The following is a 25,867-nucleotide window of genomic DNA, read 5'->3' as shown; positions in this document are numbered from 1 at the left end:
GGGGTCGGCAAGATTTTTTTTAACGGTTTGATTGAAAACACACTAAAATACAGTAAAAACTGTAATATTGTGCAATATTATTAAAATAAATTTTTTTCCTGTTTGAATACATTTAAAAAAAAAAATTCCCGTGCCAGTAAAGCTGAATTTTCAGCATCTTTACTCAGTCAGTCAGTGCCACATGATCCTTCAGAAATCATTCTAATATGCTGATTTGTTGCTCAAGAAACATTTCTTTTTATTATTATCAATGTTTTGAAACAGTTATGCTGCTGATTATTTTTGTGTAAACCAGGATACATTTTTCAACGATTCTTTGATTAATAGAGTTCAAAAGAACAGCATTTATTTTAAAGATTATATCTGTAACATTATAAATGTCTTTACGGTCATCATTCATCAATTTAGAGTATCAGCAAGTATCAGTGCTTCCAATTTAATACTTTTTAAATATAATTTTCAAGACCTTTCCAAAGAAAAGTAAGACCTGCACATCACTTCCATGAGAACAAACTAAATCACGCAGCTCAACAGAGATATACAGTAAAAATTAATGGTGTTTTTTTTAAAGAATAACAAAGAAAATATCCATGTTGTTATAATAATACTGGACTGAAAATATATGATAATACTAATTTTTAATTTGGGGATAAAATGGTAATATAACAAGAGTAATATATTTTAGTTTGAATGAACTTTTATGCATTAGACCGATTTTATGATTTCAAAAAGCAACGAGCAAAAATGTCATTTAAAATGTTTACTGCTGCGTCAGATCGGTTGCATTTTCAAGAGTGGATTTAAGACATTTTATGCCTTTATTTTTACATTAAGGAATTAATGCATCCTTGCTGAATAAAAGTAATACTTTTGAATGCAAAATATATTTTTCACGAAAGAAGAGAAAATCTCTTTACGTATAAAAAATAATGATTTCCTATCGTGACAATGCAGAATAGTAACAACCGGTCAGGACTAAAACTCAAATGCACAGGCAAACACACGTGTCCATCCACGTACAACACAATTAGGTTGTCACAACCTGGTAGCGACAGCTCGTGACCTCCTGACTGATGTCAACGGACACAGCACAGCTGTTGGGCTGGTGACGGGATACGGAGGGACAGCAGCATCTGTGCACCCATCTCCTATTCCTTCTTTCTCTCACACACACACACACAACTCACACCCATCTGGGGCACTTAGATGCCTCTGACTGCATCTCTGAAGAACTTCTTCCATGAGTACGACTTTAAAAGTACATCAACTTTTAGGAAAAAAGTTTCTCTTTGAGATTTAAGCTTCTGTATGGAGGAAATTGGTCTCAAAAACAATGTCCAAGTAGTAAAAGGATATGCTTCACACACACTGAGCCGTGGCATCTATAAAGGTGGTTTGGGTTCAAATAGTAATAGTGATGCTTATAGCAAAACGCATTTTAAATGTGGAAAATGCAGCTGATCAGGGTCTTACCTGAAGACACTGGTTGACCAGAGCCAGAGTCCACCATCAACAGGTCCGCAAACCCTATGCAGGATGACTGACTCAATGATGCCTGAAAAGAGAATAAAGAATGTCATATTTCACTTCTACCACATGAAGGCAGCACAGGCTTCCTTTTGCAACCATAAGCACTATCACAGAGAGGACTGTGTAAGTGCATTCATGCGTTTTTGTTTGTCTTCTATACAGACACCTGCAGTGTCTATGTAAAAATCAATGTAAACTACTGGTCGAGTTATTATTATGGCCATTTAATACATGCAAATAAACGTAATAAGGGCAATATATTATAAATAATTCAACCCATGGGAAAAAAAACATGCTTCAAATTGATGCTTATTTCACCAATATATTACAAATAATTACATTTAAAATCAATTTAAACTACTGGTCGAGTTATTATTATGGCCATTTATATTTATAAAATAAGATGGCCAATATAACACTTATATATATATATATATATAATCTCACTTGAACATTTAGGAACTTACAGCAAATCTTTATTATTATGGCTAACGCAAAAAAGTATAACATCAATCAATATATTATAAATAATTCAACCTATGGGAAATTATGCCTGCTTAAAATGATGGAAATCATTCAATTTATTTCCCAATATGTAAACATTTTAGTTATTATTATTATTTTTAAAAATAAATTGTTAAAGTCCTGCAGTCAATAATTTGATCTCTAAAAACTCCTCTTTGATAATCCATGGACTATCTATATGCAAACTAGTCTCAGCCTCCACTCAATCCCACGAGCTCGGACTACCTGATACACTCGGTCAACTTTACTGTAGTGAACGCTACGCAATGGCATGTGGAAATACTGGTTTAATTCAGCCATATATGTTTGAGCCAGAAACTGATTCAGAAGAAGTGGAAGAGTGAACTATACAGGCTCGATGTCGATGTACCAGAATGGTAGCGCGTTTTATGTATCGCTATCTATAACGTCTGACACATAACGGTAATTAATGAGATTAGCCTTTTGCTTGACTATGTTATCAAACATCTAATAATGTGTTGCTAATGTTACACACAAAACAGACAGCTGCATTCTGAACATCAGTATCCTTAAACGCTTTGAACAACTTAGAACGCCAGTGGAGAAAGGCATACATTTCATCACAGCATCGTAATACAGCAGAGATATGTAACAACTGTTTAGAAAGAAAATTTAAACAGTTGTGTTACAAAGTGTGGACAAATCGGTATTTTAGATCAGATTTCAATCTGATACACAATTATTGGATTTTGAATGACAGTGTGTATGTAGCCTTAGACACTCCTGCAGTTACAAAATTGGCCAAATGTGTTAACCTGGATATTTTAAAACGGCTTTAAACAACTTAATGAAACAGAAGGCTCTCCATTTACAGCAGAATGCATTTGTGAGGCAGTATTTTACCTTGTTGCTGTCCGCATCGGGACTGCTTTTGCCGCCAGTGTAATGAGCCGCTGCGCCCAGGTCGACGGTTTTGGACGGGACTCCGCCGCGCTTGCGTGTGGAGGTGGTAGTGGTGGTGGAGGTGATTGTATCGGTGTTCTGTGTGATCTGGATGCTCTTGGTTGTTACAGTTTCTTCATCATCCTTGAACTCGGACTTTGCAAGACGACCGTTCCGTGAAACTTTGTCCTCCTCATTGTCACTGCAGGAAGAGGCAACCGTAAGACCAACAACTAATAAATTAGTCAAAAATTACACTACAGGGCAGAAGTGTGCTAGTTCATTTATCTACTGGTGGTTTCATTCAAAAAACATTTCAAAGCTTTAAAGGGGTGGTTGATTATGATTTAACTTTTCAAACTTTAGTTAGTGTGTAATGTTGCTGTTTGAGCATCTGCAAGTTGCAACGCTCAAAGTTCAAAGCAAAGGTTAAATGCTTTTAAAGAAATAGTTTTTTAAGGACTACAACAAACGGCTGGTAGGGACTAAACGACATTCCTCCCGGGTTAGTGAAATCACCAACCCTAAAATGTACATAAACCCCCCCTTTACGAGGAACGCGATTTGTACAGCGATTAACACGCAATCATCAGGGTTGTTGCCGCTCTCTTTGTCTTTGATTTTGAAATTTTAGCTGATGATCAATAAAAATGCAGCTCATAACTGTTGCTGTTCGGTGACGTGAACTCCCATTAAATCTGCATATAAGGCGGGAATTGAAGATCGGATTTATATCCGTTTTGCAAAAACATATTTATGTGACCAGGTGTAAATGGAATCATTAAATCAGATAGCTATCCGATCTGAGAAAACGCATGAAGTGGCCAGGTGTAAACGGCCCCTATATGTTAAAGAGAGATGGGAGAAGGAAAGCAGTTTGATATTATCAATTGAGGATTGGGAAAAAATATGCAAACAACAATGGGCAACTTCCCGCTCCCTAAATTCGAGCAAATTTTGCTGAAGAAATATTATCCGTTTCTTTATTACTCCAAAAAAATAAGTATGAAAAATGAAAAAATTGTAGGTAGCGCAAATTGCTGGAGAAAGCCAACAACTTTCACATATTTTGAGATTGCCCTAACATCAGATGTTTTTGGATAGATGTACACAGCATACTAGAAAAGAATCTAGGCATCAATTGATTGCAGTTTTGAGACACTTTATTTAGGTATTGTGCCGATGAGCTCCTGGGAAAGGAGGTACAAATACATGTTTAGAATAATTCTTGCATCAAGCAATAACCAGAAGCCGGTATAAACCTAATCCCCCACAAAGACAGATTTGTGTCTTAAATATAAATAAAATTTATTTTCAATATGGAGAGAATGACATTTTATGTGAATTTTCAGAAGGATTTGTTTGTCGATTTCTGGTCTAAATGGATTGAATATATAACTCCTAGTTTCTCATGATGCGCTTACCTCCCCCTTCCTTTGTAAATAGTTTCTGTATTAATTTTGAAGAAAACTGTAGAGACACTCTGAGGTGTTTTGTATTTCGACACTGTCACTGCCTTGAGAGTTTTGCTACTCCTGTTTAACAATGATTTATGTAACCTGGTAAATCTGTAAAAGTGACAAATGTAAACAGAGGTGAATTGTATCCCTTTCCAATAAAAACTTCATAACTTGATCCAAACATCTCACTGATGATTCATGCAGAGCTCCTCCTAACCCCCTTCTTTACTATTGACCTCAAGCTCACATTCAGCCGATGTGCCTTATCCAATCACCAAACGATGGATAAAACCAAGCCTCCAAACTAAATTTGGTTATTTTTCAAAATATTCCACATCCAACGAGCACCTTGTTTGTCTGTACGGTGTGAATTAGCCTTAAGAAAAGACCTGTCTCTACTTCCGTTTCATAGGAAGTAGAGATTCATTCTATCGGGACTGAAGATTCAGTAACATACCTGATACGGTCAGGCGAGTCGTCTCTCTCCTTCTTGCGGAATTTGTTGATGGTGTCATCAATGGTGCTTCCAATTTTGTCACTTATCTCTCCAAATTTTTCACTGAAGCTGCTCTTGTTTTTGTCCCAGTCCTCGTCCCAGTTGCTTTTGGATTCGGGGTCAAAACGTTCTCCCGCTGGGAATGTTGATACAGAATTAGTTAGGTGCTAAATTTATTTGAGATATTTAATGCATCCGATATTTAAAGCTGACGCACATCAAAATAAATGCTTTTTCAAAAAGAAAATTAAATTTTAATGACCATCAAACTGCCACCCCAGACACCCCTCTGGCTCCGCCACTGCATATACACGCATTTCAAATTTCGAAAAGTGTGGAAAATACACCCGACTGGAAACACTCAACCCCAACTTTAAAATCAAGCTGTCAACCCCACCCCTCTGACCCTGTGGTATTTTTATCTTTCACAACCAAAAAGAAAAATCCATCATTAGAATGCCATAAATAATTGGAAATTTTAACCTGTAGTACAGCTAATAAAGGGAAAGATATGAGCAGCAATCAAAGCAGAAACCAAGCACAATCTTTTGACTTTGCACACTAGTAACATCACTAATGACATGACAAGGGACATGGCATCTTGACTTGATTAGACAGCTCTAAGAGAAAACATGTAATACAAAAAGCAGAGATCTGATTATTTCTTCTAACCTCATCATAAATATCACCAAATGATGCAGTGAGTAAAGTTGAAAAAGTGATAGCCCTGAAATCAAAACAGCTCTAATCAAAAGATCAGTTGTGGGAAGAAGGGAATCCAGGGGGAATTTTTCCATACTATGCAAGAAAACTTCACAGGGCCTAAAACAAATCCCTGTGGGATGCCTACAGTACAGAGACAAAGCAGCTCACTTTTGGGGTCAATCACAGTTTCAACAGATAAAAATAATGCTTCAAAATGACCTAGGACCAAAGGGAATTTCATGCTTTATTTGATTACACAACGTCACAATGTATTTAGAAAAAAAAATAAAAAAGAAAAAGAGGAAAATTACCTGATAGGCAGAACTATCCTGTGAAGCACCAGCACCTTGACATCTCTTTTTTTGTGAACATCAAAATTGTATATGACGCATGTATTAGCTTTACTGTCTAGGAAATGTTTGCAGAACAGTCTTAGTATACTGATATTAATTGTGAGCAGATTATCTTGGCATGCGTTTGCACCATGTATACTGGCACAAGTTGTCGTCGGATTATCAATTTATAAATTATGCAAGCTTAAGCTTTTTGCCCATTTTCCCAGTTAATGTCTTAAATAACATTTATTACGTTTTTAGGTTTGGGGCACAACAATCCCTTTGTTCAACCAGCCGGCAGACAGCAAGAATATCTGGGAAACCGGTCTCGAAAACCTTTTGACAAACAGTCTTCATTTTGGCAGTTCCATTTAGTGGCATTAGTGGTTGTGGAAATCATGCACTATCAAATTTAGCAACACTCAAATTTGCTACATTTGATCACTTACAGTTACTTTGTTTGAAGCCTCCCATGCTGTCAGAAGATACTCCAATGTATTTGTCTTTATTCTTCTTAGCTTTCTTCCTCTCCTCACGTAACCGATCATCATCCTGAACAAACTCGACCATTTCTTTAACCTTCTGCCGCACATTTATGCCCTGGTCCTTTCCATTCTCATCTAGCAAAACAGAAAAGAGCATGTCAAGTCATGTGGAACTGTTTGGGCCATTTATTCTTGTTTTTGCAAACCTCCATTAGATACAGTAAGACATTTTTTTTTATAAGAACACCAATGTCAGAATGTGACCCCACACAAAAAGTTCAGTAGCTGAAATATTATTTTAAAAGATGATGCTGTAGTCAACTTTTTTTTTCAATGCCAAAACAGCTGGAACACTCTTCTACAAAAGTCTTGGTAGGCTGCTAAATTATTTCTTATTGTTTGCCTCATTAAATATGCATTGTATACAAATTTAGAAATACAGTGGTGTAAAGGCAAACCTTTTGGGTTAAATATCGAAATGAAACCAAAGCTACTGATGTGCTAACATTCATGAATAGTCTCAGTAGATGATTGAAAATCCGTGAAAAATGATGAAAAATTAAACAGAATAGCTTCTGAAAAGCCACAGATTCTTTGAAACATATTTAGAACAAGGTAGAGCTTTTAATAGCTTAAAAAAAAGACAGTAACACATCAAGACTATGAAGGTGCAGGATCTGTCATTCATGTTACTGCTTTGTCATTCACGAATAAGACAAAATGCAGCTTAAAAGATGTAGCGCCTTCAGAAAGACTTCACTACTCTTCACATTTTTTTATGAAAAATTTAATGTTTCACCTTTAATTCATTTATGAATTAATTTATTATTTCTCCATAATGAAATATAAACATTTCTGTTGTACAAACAAGCTCTAAAAGTTATTCCTGTTGGAAAGCAAACCCCAGAGCATGAGGCTAAATCCAGCATTGCTTGACATCTGGGATACTGTTACCTGGGTGTTGAGCTATATTTGGGTTATGACAAACAAAGCACTGTTTTCAGGCCAAAGAGCTCAAATTTAATTTCACATCACCCTCTGCAACAGCATCAAAAGACCCAGTTTGCTCATATTTGCACAAAGATTTTCACAAAGTAATTCCTCTTATGTGCCTCTATTATGCTTTTTCCAATGTTACCTTTCATGTAGCGTGTTATATAGCTGTTTGTGAATGTAAAAGGTCTGCAAAGTTCCAAAGATCTAAGTGCAGATAAATGGAGTTATTAGCCGTTTCTCAATGTCAAGGAAGGATCCTCGAAAGCCGGAATTTCGAGGATGCTACGTCATCGACATCCGTCGAAGGACTGTTCCAATGTCGAGGATCCTCAGAATTTCAACCAAGGGCGGAGTCCTTAGTTCGGAAAATATCCCATATACAGGAAAGGGTGCATATGTGTAGACTTCGCGCTCTCAAATCACCCACAATCCTATGCGAGCAGCTTTGCTATCTTGTTTTTAAAAAAAATACAAAATGTCGGAGGTTAGCGGAGTCGGAGCAATAACAGGGCAATATGCTTTTAAATGCAAGTATATTTATTAACAATTGTTAGCTTGTTTGCCGTCACCGGCATTTCACATATTTTACCATTGCATGTGTTTTAACAGCTAGAATGTTGCTATGGACGCAGTTCTGTTCACTCAGGCAATACAATATTTTTTAAATCAATAAACTCCTTTTTAAATCAATATTGTGTCTCAAATTATTGATTTATTATTATTGATTTATTTTGTTAGGTAGGCAGCCATGTAATAAGCGGGATAATGTATAGCGAGCCAGTTTTTTTTACAGCGAATACAACCCTTTTAGGATCATTCAAGACCCCTCCCCTTCGCGTTAGAGTTCGCGGGGTTTCACTGACGGACGCAATGACGTGCACTTACTAGAATGTTCCATTTACGTGTTCTCTCGAATCCTAAAGAGGATCCTCGCCTAGCCTCTGAAGGAAATGACTTGGAAGGACGCGTTCTGCCAAGGAAGTATCCTTGACATTGAGAAACACCTATTGTCTCCCAAAAAAAGAACCGATTCTGACGAGCCGTCAGTAATTCCAGTCTTGCTTCCGGCTCAAACCAGAAATGATATAGTAGTAGCTGAGGCCTGGAAGAGTTCGGTTTGTGTTGTTGACAAGTCGAGAAGTGTTTTCTTCCTATGCCATTGTTACTGTTCATTTCATTGTGCATAAGGTTGTAACGGTATGAGATTTCACGGTGATAACAGTCTTATTATTATCATCATCAGTTAAAATTACTGTTGAAAGAATGAAAACAGGTTTTGGTTGAACAAATGCTTTATTATAAGAAACTTGAAACCATTTGTTTGTTCAAATTTCAATAATCAAAAATATGTCTAATACATTAAATGTAATAATTAAAGGTGCTCTAAGCGATCTTGCGCGTTTTTTAGGCCAAACATTTTTTTTCACATACCGCAAACTTCTCCTCACTATCCGCTAGCTGCCTGTCCCCTGAACACACTGTAAAAAAACGCGGTCTCTGCAAAGAGCCCAAGCTCCACAAACAGCAGCAAAAACAAACTGCGCAATAAACAGAGCAACCCGCACCACGAAACATAACAAACTGTTCCAGCCAATCACCGACAAGAATGATGTTGGGTGGGGTTTGGGGGGTTATTGCGTGGATGAGGAGGAGGGAGGGTCTAGCTAGCCTCCGTTTTGTTTGATAATAATTCAAACATCAACAAGAGGTTACGCCAACCGAGATCGCTTAGAGCACCTTTAAGGATTAGATTAATAACTTATTTTTATCATTAATTATTTCCTAAGGTCCTATGAAATGTATTTTATGTAGATTTTTTTTTTTTTTTTAAATGATTTACTACCAAATGTTTCAAAAAAGGTGGTAACCAACTGAATGCATAAAACTTGCAATTTAATAAATGCTTTAAAATGCAATAAAATATATTTTTTAATAATATTATACTATATATAGTATTATATATATATATATATATATATATATATATATATATATATATATATATATATATATATATATATATATATATATATATATATATATATATATAAAATAACTATTATAATAATAGTCATATTTCTGTCATAATTTCTTCAGGTTAAACCGAACTTTTATTTTGACGGGTTGTAGTGAAGACCTTTGAGTTTCAGAGTGTTTTTGACAGTTTTTTTTCTCAAATAAAATGATGAAATGCACTTTTTAACTTCTTTTCAACAGGGATAGAGGTTATAGATAACAGCCTCCGTCTCATTTTCTCCACTCTACGTGTGTGGGTGGATCAAGTTGAGAGTCTAAACAGTCAAGTGGAAAGAAGTTGCTTATGCGTAGGCGAGATTCTCCATCTGATTTTTTTAATTTTTTTATACCGTAGACAGGCAAATGTGCATGATATGATAATCGTATCATACCGGTACACCGTTACAACCCTGCGGTGTATACAACTCAGATATGGTAATGGGCATTTTGTTTCTAACATGCGCTGTAAACCAATCACAACAGACTGGGCCATCAGGCCAATCAGAGCAGAGTAGGTTCCTGGAAAGGAGGGGTTTAGAGAACAAATCCTTTATCAAACTGTTTCAGACACTGTGAGAAAAGAGGTTATGCGGCAATGCAGGTTATGAGAAGATTAGGTTTTTTTTTTTACCATGGATGCAGGTACACCTATTGTAGGAGACCTCTAAAACTAAATGGGGAACATTTAAAAAAGCATAATAGGGGCACGTTAACCTTCTAAGCATTTCATCTATTTAAACCTACCTACAAAATGATAATTTTCCATAGAACGCAGGTCGTAAATATGTTCTCTGGCGCTGGTGACCACCCGCTCTGACCCGTTTCTGATGAGGTACGCTAATAGCAATAAGGCCTGCACATATGGAAGATGGAGTTATTAGGGATATTTCCAAATCAAGCAATTAAAAACACACACACACACTTTGTTTACACTATGAGGAACAAGTCAAAATCATTGTATGTGATCAACAACATACATGCTACAGATGCAGCACAGACATTATGTTGATAACCCTAAATATTCCTTTACACTCACTAAACTTGAAAAAGACTATTGAAAATTCTTAGTGAATCATTGGTTTTTAGGAAGTGCAACCACATACGGAACAAACATTTCTGTGTGAAGAAATGAATGAAGATTAGAAATAGACCGATATATTGGCAAGTCTAGTGATTTGGCCGGTATTTGTACTGTATTTGGTAATACTGTATAAATGTAGTAAAACATTTTTTATTGTACACTTAATTCCAGTAATTGTTCCTCATTTTAAGTGAAAGTATGATTTAAGATTATAACCGAGATGAGCAGTGCACTGTACCTTGTAAACTCTCCTCCAATTCTTCTTGTTGTCTTTCAGCATTCTAGTCCAAAGCATGTTCATAACTTCAGGGAACTGCTCATACATAAATGTGGATCTGCAGCATGAATAAGGAGGATTACAATGGCAATATACTAAATTAATTAAGTTTTTAAACCTTGTATTAGGTTAATTAAGTATATAATAACAATCCGAGAACAGTAATTACTTCCAGCAGGAGATTCCTCAGTGGAAATTATGCCATGCCAAATTGTCTCTACATACAATGCAGGGATTCTGCCCAGTTGATATGCAGAAGCAATTTTGCTAGGTTTATTAAAAGCTATATGATAGGGCTGCATTATATCGCGAAATTAGCAAAATATTGCAAATGTACATATCGCGATATACATATCTCATCGGCTTGCGAAATCTGAATGATTTTAATAGGGTACTTGAAAAGTTGCGCAAAGTCAAAGTATTGTGTCAATGCATATAGCAGAGAATAGACTGGGCACATGACGGTTACTAGCATGTGACTTTCTCTGTGTTATAAGAGTTATTAAGCGTAGTGCTAGGCGGTATGACAAAAAATGTATATCACGGTATTTTTCACAATTATACCGGTTTCACGGTGCATGACGGTATTTTTGACTGGGTGTTGCCCACATTTTTTACTGATTGAGAGAGGAAATACTGCAGTAGATTGACTTCGAATGCCCAGTGTATTTAACACACAGTAAACACACACTAGTGTGAGGCGCCCGATTCGCCGTGGCTTTGCTTAGAGCGCTGTTTCTCACATACTCAAAAAGAGCAAGAGAGTCTTATATACCACGCAGAATTGACGAGCTACATGTAAACAATATTATTTGTTGCAGTTTCCTGTAAAAATAATGGAGTTCATTTGGAATTATTCAGACTTTATGAGCAAGCAGAAACGAATGCGCAAACGCAGACGTGATTAATATTCATGAAGGCAGTAGATCATCAATAATGTGGTTTATATTGATATTATCAGTAGAATTCGTAGTAGAATTATTACCTTATTGTTAGTTTTTTACATTTGAAACTTGTAAATGGTTTGAATTGTGTGTAATTATTATTGTGAGATGTTTATTTTACCATTTATCTGCACTTTTACAGAAGAAACCCCGTTCCCCTGGTAACGGCTGTACACAAAGCAGATACATCCATGAAAACACCCGCGTCACGTTTTAACTTTGAAACGTGTAGTGCTCATGTTTATTCAATGATGTCAAAGCCTTTTGGAAAATCTATTTGTGCCGGGGCAGTGTTGATATTATGAACCAATGTATGGGAAACACTGTAATATAATTTGACTGCTATAATTTATAGTTTACCTATCCATCTTCACCATCACGTTTAGGAACACACACAGCTGTGCCCTCACCACAGAGCAACAGTGAAATGGGACCCCTCTCTCAAACAGTGTCGCGCCAAAAATGAAAAAACTATATTTGGTATAAGATTTGGCCGCGCCGCATTCCGAACGGTGTTTAGGCGACATACACCGGTATTGCGGTATATTCAAAATTTATATAATTTAGATTTATAAAAACGGTATTCGGTATGAACCGGTATACCGCCCAGCGCTAATTGAGCACAATAATCTGCCGAAAACAACTCACTGTGCTACTTGCGCTGTCTGACACATACATGAAGCGCGCACAGAAAGTCGCCTCTTGGACAGCGTGCAATCTCGAATTTAGTTCTCTTTATTGCACATGAACTGTCAAATATACACAGTCAAAATGCCTGTCTTGGCAAGCATCTTAAGTGAACATATAAAGTTGTGAAAGAAATATGGTGTGTCAATAGTGTCCGTGCATTAGTCTTAAAGTGACAACAGCCTAATACAGTAAACCTGCAGCTGTCTGTAAAAAACAACATTCGAAAAAGAGAAAATAACTCTGCTCTTGTCTTGACTGCATAACTTTTGAAGCTTTAATATGAATCAAAATTTAATTGCTCTATGCAGAGTTTTATTTGTACATTTGATTATTCCATTTCTGTTTTTCAATTGAATGACACTGGGAAAAAATATCTAATGTAGGCCAACCTGAAAAATGTAGAACTGTTAATTTCATTTGTATCTTATTTTTAATAACAAAGATACATTAAAATAACTAAGCATCCACCTCTAGTTTCAGTTTTTTTTTTTTTTTTAGTTTTCAGATTAATATAACTATATATTACCACCAAGTTAAGCAAAGAGTTGTTTGTATTTAAATAGTTTTTTGTTTGTTTGTTTTACATTGATGTTGAAATGACATTGTCAGATTTGTGACATTACTTTTTATGTAATGCTAAAACACTGCTGGTCACTTTCAGAAGCTGTGGTGATTCTTTCTTTTCCCAGAAAGAATGTGAAACATGTATATTGGTTATAACATTTTCAGTTTTTAAATACATTTAAATTGATTTTACACACGCATTATTTAATCGTATCGCATAGCGAATATCACATTCTTTAACAAGTTATCGTATATCACATGTTCTTAGATATCGTGCAGCCCTACTATATTATAATCTGGCGAGTTTTTTAACAGCTTTAAGATGTTCGTATATTTTCCCACATATTTCAAGTTATTACAATTATTATTCCTAGCAAATATGTTTGATAGTACTAACACGTTTCCATCACAAAGTTTGGCATATTCAAATGATGTCAAACCATCCATCCTGTTTCTGGAGGATGTAATGAATCAACTTGCAATCTATGAGTTAAAAGTCTATGCCATGATGCAATGCAAATGAAATCATCAGCTATCAATGATGAGATCAATGTAATTCTGCAGTAATTGCCCTACACAAATGCTCTGCGGTGATTCAGAGAAGAGTCATTGAATGCCTGAAGACTGAGGAGAACATGTAGTTCGAGCACTTACTTGGCAATCTCACCCATGAGCTGACCCGATGGGCCCCAGGGGTCATCATTGGTGGCTTCTCGAACCTTGGACTCTATCTCCGAGTAGTTCATCACAACATTGGTGCTGGAAAACGGCGAAAAACAGAGAACCACAAATAAACACCAGGCAACCACACACAGACACACAAGTCACTCAATATATTGTTGCACATGAAGGTGTTTAAAACTCAAGCAGGTCCATTTTGGTAGATATGTATTTTGGACTGATATTAGAGAACAGACTGCCAAGGTTTAAATGTGTTCAGATGAAACCCGGTGTGAAAAACTGAACCGAGAGGTCTGTTCAGTGTTAAATCTACTGAGCAATTACATGACTAAGCCAATTCGTTGACATTGTTGTAGATCAACCTGCCAATCTATGGGGGAAAAAAATACTAGGAAAAATCTACGAGATTGAATGGTGAAGTTATGCTGGCCAAAGATGCATGAAGGAAACTAAGCCCAAAAAAGCTTCTTTACAAACAAATATTTTATCAAATCTGCCTGGGCACACATTTGTCTGGCTTATAACGGGAGAGGTCCGAAAGATAATTTTGTTCCCCGACCAACAGATTCAAGCAATGGACCAACTTATAGACCAATCTTTGTGGTTTATAATAACTAGCTACGAGGAAGGTAGATGACAAGGAAGAGGAAATTGGGAGTAGGGCACATCATTAACTGTTAATACTCATGTCAACTTGTTTTGTGCTATGTTTTCCACAAAACTTTAGATGTGAGGAAGCGTAGGAGGACGTGACAATGAAATGATGTGCCTTTATTTGGAATTGGAAATAAAAGTGCAGAACAGTGTCTTCTGTGTTCTGATTAATAGACATTCTAAGACAAATGGAGAAAGTGAGAAATTAAATATAATTTATGTGCAGTTTTAACTCTAGACGATCATAGGTCAAAGACCAGATTGACAATTAACCTAGAACGATACTTAAAAAAAAAAGAAAAAAAAAAAAAAAGTCTTTAACAGGTTTGGAAGTGACAGTGTAATGCAAATTCATTCCTCAACTTACAAAGTTTCCACAGCCTGGGAAAATTTTTAAACTACACTTCAGGAATAGGTCACTCTCCGACAAAATTATCCTTCCAAACTGATCATCCTATTCTCACCATAATGTCATTCCTAAGCAGATGACGAATAGGAGATGTTTAACATAATGTCCGAGCTGCTCTTAACTCTATAACTCTATAATATGGTTTGATGCATTTCATGTGAGAGTAGTTGTCCAATCAACTGTTAGTATGTAAATGTTGCTGATATCACAGTTCCAAAAGGAAACTAGAGTCAACGGAGCAGAACTGGAAAAAAATAGGTCCACAGACACTCAACAATGGCCTGACTATGGCCGACTGTAAGCTTAGTGCAGTACGACCTTAAGACCAGACTATCCAGTGCATCCTACTAATATAGGCTAGAAAATCAACATGGACACAGCCTGTAAATGAAAGTTCAATTCCAGAACCACATAACCACTGAAGAGGTGGCACTCAGCAGAGGTTTAAAATGCGAACTCTCAAAACAGCTGCAAACACTTTCCATAATCATTACTAATGTGAAAACGTGGCTTTTTCCGCCTCACTCTCACAGTCCCCAAAGGGTAAAGAGGGTGGGAGAGTGGAAGTGAACTTCTGGAAGTTATTAAAGACAGTCAAGTGGTGCTTGATGATGAGCAGGTGGGCAACATGCATCTCGCTGGAACGTGGAAGCAGGTGGTCTGGAAATACAACGTAGCTAATTCACAATCATTTGAAGAGTCAGAGAGCCCAAATCACATCTGATCCAAATCAATGACTTCAGCAAAAACTGGCAACAAGGAAATCAATCCAACTCAGCTGCGTCACTTTCAGGATTTGTGGGTGGCGTGGTCGTTCCAATAGACCAGTTTGACTTAATGGAAGAGCAAATTCAATCTGTAAACACTTTCAAAAACAAAACCTCAAGTAATTCAGACTATTCAGATGGAGGCAAATGCTGCACATATGGTCTTGATGACTGAAAGATGGATCTAACTGTGTGGCAGCTGGCAAGGAAGAATGTTAGTTGCTTAACCAGCACTATTCCATAAAAAGCCACACTTAAATTCTTCCAGCTTCATTACATCATGTATTTGTACGTTGAGCAGGGCTGTGTGGATACAATCTTTGGGTCTTATTAATAAAACACGAGCATAATGAATAAGTAAATCGTTCATGAATCCATTAGCATGTAAATTGTCATTTAATTCAATCCATACGAATGTTTTTATGTACAATTTACAAACTCGCTCTGCTCATATTTTATAAATAAGACCTATTTATCCTTATTGTGATTCTATTTCTAAAAAAACCCCATACATTTTATCCTTGTATACATTTTATGTATTTATATCCTTTTCTAAAGCACAATTAACGAACAAGTAGGTCATCTAACAGTTTTTGTTATTGCTAGAGTTTAGCTCACTGCAATTTGAAGACGAGATGCTACAAGTTTTTTGGTTCTCACAACTTGTTTTCTACTGGCAACTAGATCCAGTGATACATTTTTGTGATTTTGTTCATGGTTATTCACTGCACATTAACATTACACATCTGAACTGTAATGGCCATGATGCATAATCCAAAGGAATAGCCTAACAAGTATGAGAATAAGCACAATTATGGTAAAATCCGCTGTTCTCCACAGGAATAACTTGTTTGATACTGTAGCATAAGGGTCAATGAAAGGGCATGAGGCAAAGTAAAAAAATTAAATAAAATAAAAAATTATATTTAAATCTGCAGTCCGTAATGGTTCAAAATGTACAAAATGTATACAATGAGCGAGTACGCCATGAATCCATTTTCCGAACTTTGTTTTTGTCTTATCCTGAATCACTACGTTACACCTATAATAAGCATTTAGATTGGGACTATTTTAGACGGGTCGGGACCGCAGCGGAGTAGCCCAGTACCTGCGTGACTCGTCATAGACATACAGAGAGAAGTAGCACCGGCTACAGAGTTCTTCCGCAAGACGCATACAGCACTGTTTATTAACCGCTAAATCGCCAAAAGTAAACGGACTGCAGCTTTAGTGACTCTAAAATGCTATGTGTGGTTACATCACAAAAAAAAATGTCCACATTGGAGTGATCATTATTTATTTTCAACAAAAATGTAAAATATATTTTCCAAGGTATTTTTTTTTTTACACATTTTATTTGGGTGTAGCACCATGACATTTTACAACATAACATTTCTGGTCATAAATGGTAATACATTTTTAAGAGACTTATTAACCTTTTGTAAATAAATAAATAATAAAAAAAAACACAACTTAATAAATGCAAATGTTCAAATCCAAATCACCAATCAGGCACGCAAGAAGCTAATTCACTAGTGTGACTACAAATCGGTTGCTTCAATGTCAAGTAAGAGTTCACGACAGTGGGAATGGCAATCAATGCGACTCAAACATGTAGAGAGAACGCTGCAAAGTTGGCGTAAGATTACAAGGAAAATCTCAGGCAACTGAATAATGAATGTGGGTTTATGCAGGCAAGCGGCCTGTAGAGCAGTCACACACACATGAATACATTCCAGACACACGTACGGTGCTGTGTACCGTGCTGCACATATTTTACTGGAATATTCAATATGCAGGAAAGACAAAAGCAGAAGAGGCAGGCTTTCTTTCGCACAAAGAGAAGGGGGCACAGACAGGCGTAGGGGCGTCTTGCCATCCTTTGCATCCGCAGCCTCTTTGTTCTATGGGCCTGCCGAGATTTACTCTCCACTTCTTTTATTCCCTCCTTTGCTGTTCTTCGCTAGAAATGAATGGGTGTACTTGCACATTCACTGTGGAGCTATGGCCTGCAAAAAAACCCACAACAAACTCAAGACGCCTAACATGAAAGCTCTCTGAGTGGTTTCAGCTTTCCTGCTCCGCCACCTCAGACTAAAAAGACTACTTCTAGCTTCTGAGGGAAGCAAAGGTCTGGATAAAGCTTTACGATGGAGATGAGGATGCTGGCGGTTTATAATAAGTATGATGGAGAGGGAACGAAAGCGCCAGCTAAGAGATGAAAAGCGTGATACCCGGACAAGGGAAAGTTAGGGAAAGAAGTCCCAAGAGATGTGAATTATGGAGACGGGTGATTCTGAGTTGAGGCTACCACTGGATTCTTCACTCAACAGCAAACAAATAAATATATAAATAAAGCTCAGCAGCCTGTTGCAGGAAGCTAGTTGAACAAACTTTAAGATTCAGAGTAGATTTAGACCAAACCAAACAAATCCAAGACGGTTTGTCAGGTTCAGAACACTTGCTATAAACGTTCTCGGTCAACTCAGGGTTTGATCTAGCCTAGAAATCTAGACGCACCCTAGCGGCAGCAAAATTGATTGTAGTCTAGCAACTCTCTGTTGGCTTTCGAGCTGGAAAAACCAAACTCTAGTCAGGCCAATCACATCGTGTCGGCAGGCGGGCTTAACAATGACGATAGAGTTGCGACGGTTCCCTGCTACTTGAAAACAAAGAATGGCTGCTGCTTCTGGTGAACAGCTGTCTTTCAAATCGGCTTTGGTCGCAACTCTGGAGGACTTGGAGTTGCGCTCAGAGTTTTGCCGACCGGATCTTTTTTCCACTCTGACTACGTCACCTGCTTCGTTGCTCTGGTTGGTTGTAGCGCTATCCTATTGCATGCAAAGGGAATTTGAAAGACAACTGTTTATCCCGCCCCTCGGATTGACCCATCCCAATGGTGAGTTCCCAGACTAACATCTTGATGTGGGTCTGGCTTGCCAGGCTAGGTTTGATCTGCAGTGAACACCCAATGACAATAAATATGAAGAGTTTGATTCACTTCTCTGCTGAAGATTAAGAGATAGCATGAATTGAAACAATGCAGGAAAAAACACAGTGGCTTCCATAAATGTTTTTAGAAGGCAGTTGAAGGAAAATAACTGACTATATTAATGCAAGTGTTTCAACTGAACATATAGGCTAGTTCACCATTTATATGGGTTCTTAAAGCTTAAAAAGAAAACACGGAAGTTTAGCCATTCTTGCTTTATATATAAAGCTTTATGTATGCATTTAAATTAAAAGTTGAATATTCAAAACATAATTGCTTTTGTGTAATTCATTAAATTATCTAACATGCTTTCACTGTGAAGTGTGAAGTTCTGTGAACTGAAGTGATTCAACTCGCAGGCTTTGACATCCGAGACATTCTAATTGAAATTGTAAAGTTATTAATGAAAATAGCTGTATGTTCAACACACAGATCAGCATCAAGATGATGATACATTGTGATTGGTCTCAAATATTTACGATACCTTTTTTGACCAAATTGGTTAACATAAAGGGAGACTATTTGTTGATCTCAACAAATCTCACTTATAATTCCATGTAATTTTTCAGCTGCTATTGATTATGCACTAAAAGTTTCCAGTGACAGTCACATCAATGAAGAATATTTTAGTATTCAGAAGAACACATTTAAAGCAGACGAGCTGGACATTCACATTCTGACTCCAAAAAAACATTGCAAGTAATGTTATTCTCACACAATCTGACATCTGATCTACCTACAACAAGCCATTTCAAAATCACATTTAGTAGAATAATACAGTAAAATTGCTATTAGACTATTCTATTATTAAAAGTTAGGCTACACAAAGAAAAAAAAAAACATGTGTGATGATGAAATATACTGGGCAATTGCAAATAAGAAACCAATCTCACACCTTTGGCTCAACTTTAACTTTCCTGGAAGTGCTGATGCTGACATTAAATTGAAGATTACTTCTGTAACCAATCTTGTTAAAATTCAACAGAGCAAATAACTTTAAAATAGGGTTTGGACAAAGTCCTTTCTCAACAAGAAGAATGCTCTCCACTGTAGTGTGTGCCAGGCACAAACCGCAAGCTTGTTTCCTGTTTAGGTGTCTGCTAACTCTAACTTCTAGCGCAGTGAACACAACATAAGAACTACGAAGTTGGAATAATTATATATTTTTAATTACTATTGCAATATCTAATCATGTAATGTACTGCAGTTATCATAATCAAGTCCATGCAGTGTGTCATGACTTGGCATGTAAAAAGAAAATTAAAATGGCATTTCATGCTTTCTGTTGGAAATATGCCGGAAAATTTAGTTTGGGGTGGATTTAAGCCTAATTTATGATTCTCATCTGTAGGTTGTTGAAATGTTGGTGGATTACCAAAACAAGTCATTGAGGTTATGCATCACTCCAAAACCATCTCCCAGCAGCCAAACAACGGATCATCTCCATTTTGCCAAAAATATTGAAAAACAAAATTCAATCTCTGGAGTCCCATAACAGAGGGACACAAAGGGACTCCCTAAACAACATGTTCATACCATGCAATGATATGCTGGAATACACTGCACGACTGATTTTAAATCATTAGACATAACACACTTGCCCATAGAGATGCACTGATTGACTGACCGGAATCGGACATTTTTCTGCATGATCAGTAACCAGCTGGTCAGTCTCACGTCTTCCCAATTCATGGACGGTCCGTTTTGTTGCCAGCGGCACAGGCAATAACGTCAGCTGCGCGTTCTCACTCTCTTCTCTCCAACGGCGAAGTGACACACACCCGCCTCCTCTCACTCATTCGCTACGTTTAAATAGCCTAGTGCTTGTATTGCACATAATTTGACTAATTCCCACAGGTTCCACACAAAAGTGCGTGCACCACTGATCTATATAAGGGAAGCCTCTCAGTCTCAAGCAGCTTGTGAGTCGCAAGTACCAAATTGAGTGGTTTACTGCACTTAAGCGTTAAAAATACACAGAAAATTGTCAAAATGCCAGTTTTGGTGAGTAACCTATGGCGGATGGCGAAGTATGATTGGTCAGATCACCGGTCAATCAAGCTCCCTGCAAAGGGTCAATGGACTTTATGCACTGCACTACTTCCTGAACTTTAGCCAGCTCCTTTGTTTCCTGTCTGCCATTATTGGACAAACTGATTAATCGAAGTGTGTCTGATTATTGTTGTTGGTCAGGCACACCTGGATTAATCAGTTTGTCCAATAATGGCAGACAGGAAACAAAGGAGCCTGCACAAGTTCAGGAAGTAGTGCAGCTGTGCATAAAGTCCATTGCGACTTTATATCACGCAATTCTGACTTTTTTCTCGCAATTGCGAGTTGATTTCTCGTAATTGTGACTTTATATCTCACAATTCTAAGATAAAAAGTCTGAATTGCGAGATGTAAACTCGCAATTCCAAGAAAAAAAGTTGTGAAAATAGTGAGATAAAGTCACAATTACTTTTTTTATTCTGTGGCAGTGGCAGAAACAAGCTTTAAACTACAGGTGCTTTTTAGAAAAAAAATATTAATGCTGATTTTTCAATAAATATACATTTTACAAAAGTAAAGGCCAACTATAATTTTCCCGTCACATGAATCCTGTCATACTAAATCAAAACTAAGTAATTTCAACAAATGGCAATCATTTTTAATTGATTTATGAATTTTCACACTCCTTTTTCCTAAATCTGGGATGTTAAAAGACAGTTGAAAGTAAAAGAGACTCAAACTAAATTTTGGCAAAGTATTCAATACAACTTGCCTTTGCGAAAACTGACTGTAAAAGAGCTCAGGGTTTGAAAGTAACACCTGCCAACCAACCAAACGCAGGTGAAAATCAACCGTGGTGGGTAACATCTCTGAAGACATTTGTTTTCTTGTTCCAACCCCCTCTTCCTTACAAAAAGGGACATTTGTAATTTTTATAGCATCTACAAGATCTTACACATTTATTTTGTAATCATCTCAAGTGTAACCATAACCATTAATGACACACAAAAATGAAAATTCTGGGCCTTAAGTATATATCTTTTTTTAATATTAGACTTTTTAATAAAAGCAAATGCTGAGAATTGAATGTGTACTTGTGTCAGACTGTAATTGATAAAAACACATTTAAGAATGAATTTCCTGTCTAGTGGTGAAGTTAGAGTACATCCAAAAGCTTTTAGAGTAAAAAAGTCAACTGTCGATTAGCTAGCAGCACATTCCATTTATCCAGCCATAAAAAAAGAAGAAAAAAAAAATCACTATGCTAATCCGCAACATTATGTTTCGCCACAAACAATTACACACAATTTAACAAAAGCTGCCTGCACCTGTACCAATTTATTTATCAATCAATGTGGTACCACTGCAAGGACATACAAAGAACCCAACATTACACAATGAATGACAATGAAAAGGCCAACTATATCAATATCCAGCTCCTTTCAGCTGAATTCATGCATGCTTAAAAGATCCCTTCAGCTCTGGCATCCATTACATTACAGAAACTTGACTGCAAGACTTGTTTGTGCAACAGACACCCAGAAGAACAGGGAGGGAGTCAGAAAAATGATGAGTAGGATAACCATTTAAAGGATAATTCCGGTATTTAACACCTTGAGTCTATATTGTAGTTTGTTTTGGATGAACAAGAGTGGTGGACAACATTTTTTTGACAATGGTTCCTCTCTCGAGTTTTTGACTATAATAGAATTGGCCATGGACCCATTTAACATTGGAGTCAATTGGGCATGTCCGAAAATGTCATTAAAACAACCTTTAACATTAGTTTTCAAAACTGTGCAACTCACCGAGTGATTAGTGATGTTAGTTGATGTTCCAGAAACAAAAAGTGTTGCGAAATACAGTTTCTGTCGTGTTTTATTCGTCATTTTGTAAAATCCCATTGAATTCTGTTGAAGGACTGAGTGCTCGTTAATATAAATGCGCTACCGGAAACGGAAAGGGGGCTGTTTACATTTGGTCGATGTAGTCTTTTTGCTCGCTTCCGTTTCTCATAAGGCTAGCGAGCAGAGCAACTGTGCTCCGGGAGAGTAAGCGAAATAAACAATAACTTTTTTAGAAACTTTACCACAGTTTTTGACCGCACAAATTCTAACCATATTGAAAGACGTGACCACTGACCAGTGCAATATGAAGTTGAACTCGACTGTGACCGTGAGTGTCCCGCGAGACATAAACATCCGTTATCGCCATCGAGTGGTCGGGAGTGTGCTAACGCTTCAGATTCAAATATTGAGCGGAAGTTACACGTTTGTGAAATGTCTGAAAAAATAGTTCCACTATAGCAAAATAAACGAATTGAAATCATATATTGCGACGATATATTGTTTATAATCATCAACGAACACCACTAACCACTCGGTGAGTTTAACAGTTTTGTAAACGAACATTATTGGCTGTTTTAATGACATTTTCGGACATGCCCATTGACTCCAATGTTAAATGGGTCCATGGCCAATTCAATTACAGTCAAAAACTCGAGAGAGGAACCATTGTCAAAAAAATGTTGTCCACCACTCTTGTTCATCCAAAACAAACTACAATATAGACTCAAGGTGTTAAATACCGGAATTATCCTTTAAGCAGTTCTTACAGAAAGCATTACATTAGAGATGCACCGATGTATCGGAACGCAGATTTTTGATCACTTTAGAAACAGCAATGCTCCACTAAATGGGGCAAACTGACAAAAAAAGAAAACAGTAAGTTCTACAGTTAAAATGTTTCTTGATGCCATGGATTAGGAAATGTATTCTTAAACCTGAGGTAAAATGTAATTCCAATGGGTTAGTTTTCACCAACTATTGCAGGTTTACCTTTGGACGACTTAATACAATCAAATCATTGTTTCTGGGTAGGTCATGGGAATGTCACAACAAAAATATTGAGATCGACTTCCAGAGACCATTTTTGTCTGTTTTTTTCAACTTGTTTGAGACCGCCACAGCAATTCACCAATAGGCAATAAAAACAGTATGAAACTTTAAGAAACAGCTGTTGTTTGGTATTTGAATGATATAATATATGTTACCAGCAGAGTCATTCAGAAAAAATGTACACCAGTGTTTTGAGATTATTATCACATTGGTAGTTATTTTGTAAGTAAAGGATCCTTTTGCTGTTTGGTCAAGCAACAGGATGCTTTATAAATAACATTATTGTTGGAAACTTTCTATTATGTCATACAGACGAACCAATTCTGTCAGTTTTAGTTGTGACCATCAATAAAGCACATGCATGCACTAACTTTTTGAAAACTTAAGAAAAGCCATGCAGTTTTTCATTGGGCTTAGCTGGGCTAATATAGACTAATTATTATGTTTCTCATGAATTTGCACCATACAGAGTGACCCTCACTTGCAGAGTAAATCATCTAAAAGATTGAATTGAAACTCATTCATTTTCAGGTGAAGAGAACTGACGGATCAAAACAAGGCCCACAGGTAACAGTTAACGTTACTACTAAGGTCATTCGGCGTTGTATTTTAGGGTTGTCAGCTAAATCGTCAAGTTTGTTAATAAAAAATACAACAACAACAAAACAAAAATAGTAAAGTGTGTTGTGATTTTAAGGTTGAGCGATACCGTTATCCATTCACCACATGAAATTAGCATGGTGCATTTAGCTAAGCTAATAGGCTAATTAGCTAGCATGTATAACGGGCCTGCGAACCGTCTAAATACATAACATTTAAACACAAACTCTATCATTATACACACAAATACAACAGATATGACAGTTGGACAAATGCCATCAGAGACTGTTCAAGCTCATTTGCTGCTGACTAAAGAGATGTTTTAGCGGTAACTTATACCACTGTTGGCAAGAACTAACGTTACAGATAAGAAGAATGTATATGATAAAGTAGTGGACTGTCTACCTAGTCAACATTTTAAAGCATTATATGAAGGTAAACCCTTAGGTGAAACCTATTGTGCTCCAAAATGCTGCACGCTCCTGTCATGCCCAAAGATGATGCCCAAGTAACGGTTAGGCAGCTCACTATGGGTTGAAACACAGCCCAGAGAAGAGGGAAAGAAAAGCGTGTGTATTGTGTATATTTAATAGAAGAACACGCTTCAACGGGAAGGGGTCATAAATAGGTTTAAAATTGTGAAATAAGAGAGATCATCTTGTTATATTAACCGTGTGGTGCTCGAGATCAGCTGAGGGTGTGACGTCACGGGATCCGCACCTTCATAAGTAACGGGCCTCTGCATCGACACACAAGATCTTTAGAAAGCAAAAGCCCGGGCATACTCACGCTTTATCCACCAACTCCCTGACTTTCCACATATTCAACATCTCGGCGCTTTAGCAGGGGCTCTCCGCCTCAATATCTCGTCGTCCAGTCCGCACTAAAACACAGGTGGACTCGGATCTGTTACCGATAATAACAGAATCCCTCAGCCCCTTCCGCCTCTCCAGCGCTGATCGACACACACAGCGGCACAGGCGGAGCGGACGCGCACTACGGTGACGCGTGTTGTGCGTCAGGGTGGAGAGGACGCGGGCATGACGTCGGGTGTGGTCATCACGGGAAATGTAGTTTTTTGATAAACGTAACGAGCCAAGTACAACGCAAAGCACTTGTTTTGTTAATCACCGAAAGTTTTTTTTTTTTTTACTAGGTTTCTCCAGGTTAGTTTATACATTTTGCAGAAACAGATCAGGCATATTCTTTATTTCTTAAGACTTTAAAGATTTTAAATCGAACTAACCAGGTTACACTTTATAGTGGTAACCCAACTGAATTATAGGCTATATTTCATTTATTTATTTATAAACAATACAATTATATGATCAATAAGTTATGACAACATGTTTTACATTGATTTAGCAATTTTAATTTTTTTTGTTTATACAAAACTAATTTTTAAGTCAGTTTAATTGAAGTGAAAATTGTATAAACATCCAAGTTGATTGTACTTGAATTTAAGGCAGCATATTTGTTTCAGAGTGTACCTTTAAAAACGCATATATTATATCAGTAGAAAGAAAGATTTAAAAGTTTGTATTAGAAAACCTAGACTAATCTAGGCCTATCTGGTTATAAATTATACTTTTATTATTGTCAAATAAATACAAGGTTTCTCAGAATGTCTTTCTAAGTTAATAGTACCATTTAAAAATACACGCAATACTATTTGAGTACCAAACCATACGATTTTGCCAATACACTGTTGACACACTTGAACTGTAAATGGTGCATCTAAAAGAAAAGAAAAGGAAAGATAAGAAAAGAAAAGAAAAGAAAAGAAGATTAATAATAAAGTCATGGCTATATTATAAAAGTTACACTCATCGGGGTCCAAGCACCAATGGCCCTTGATGTGATGTGTT

At 36.9% G+C, this 25,867-nt stretch overlaps 1 protein-coding gene across 1 annotated transcript in view; it reads right to left on the bottom strand.

The window, feature by feature from the left end:
• The window catches only part of clint1b (clathrin interactor 1b), a 33,467-nt gene extending 8,423 nt beyond the window's left edge, over nt 1–25,044 (bottom strand). Inside the window, exons 1-8 of the mRNA XM_079585631.1 lie at nt 24,789–25,044; nt 13,662–13,766; nt 10,771–10,867; nt 10,196–10,304; nt 6,404–6,574; nt 4,876–5,050; nt 2,920–3,160; nt 1,474–1,555 (exon numbers count right to left, since the gene is read on the bottom strand). Coding sequence (XP_079441757.1) covers nt 1,474–1,555; nt 2,920–3,160; nt 4,876–5,050; nt 6,404–6,574; nt 10,196–10,304; nt 10,771–10,867; nt 13,662–13,766; nt 24,789–24,829 — 1,021 coding nt within the window. The 5' untranslated portion in view covers nt 24,830–25,044. The remainder of the gene's footprint in view (nt 1–1,473; nt 1,556–2,919; nt 3,161–4,875; nt 5,051–6,403; nt 6,575–10,195; nt 10,305–10,770; nt 10,868–13,661; nt 13,767–24,788) is intronic.
• Nucleotides 25,045–25,867: the final 823 nt, after the last annotated feature.

Source organism: Phoxinus phoxinus, assembly GCF_949152265.1.
Source record: "Phoxinus phoxinus genome assembly, chromosome: 17".
Lineage (NCBI taxonomy): Eukaryota > Metazoa > Chordata > Actinopteri > Cypriniformes > Leuciscidae > Phoxinus > Phoxinus phoxinus.
The sequence above is the reverse complement of the archived record's forward strand: the minus strand, read 5'-3'. Positions and strand labels throughout refer to the sequence as shown.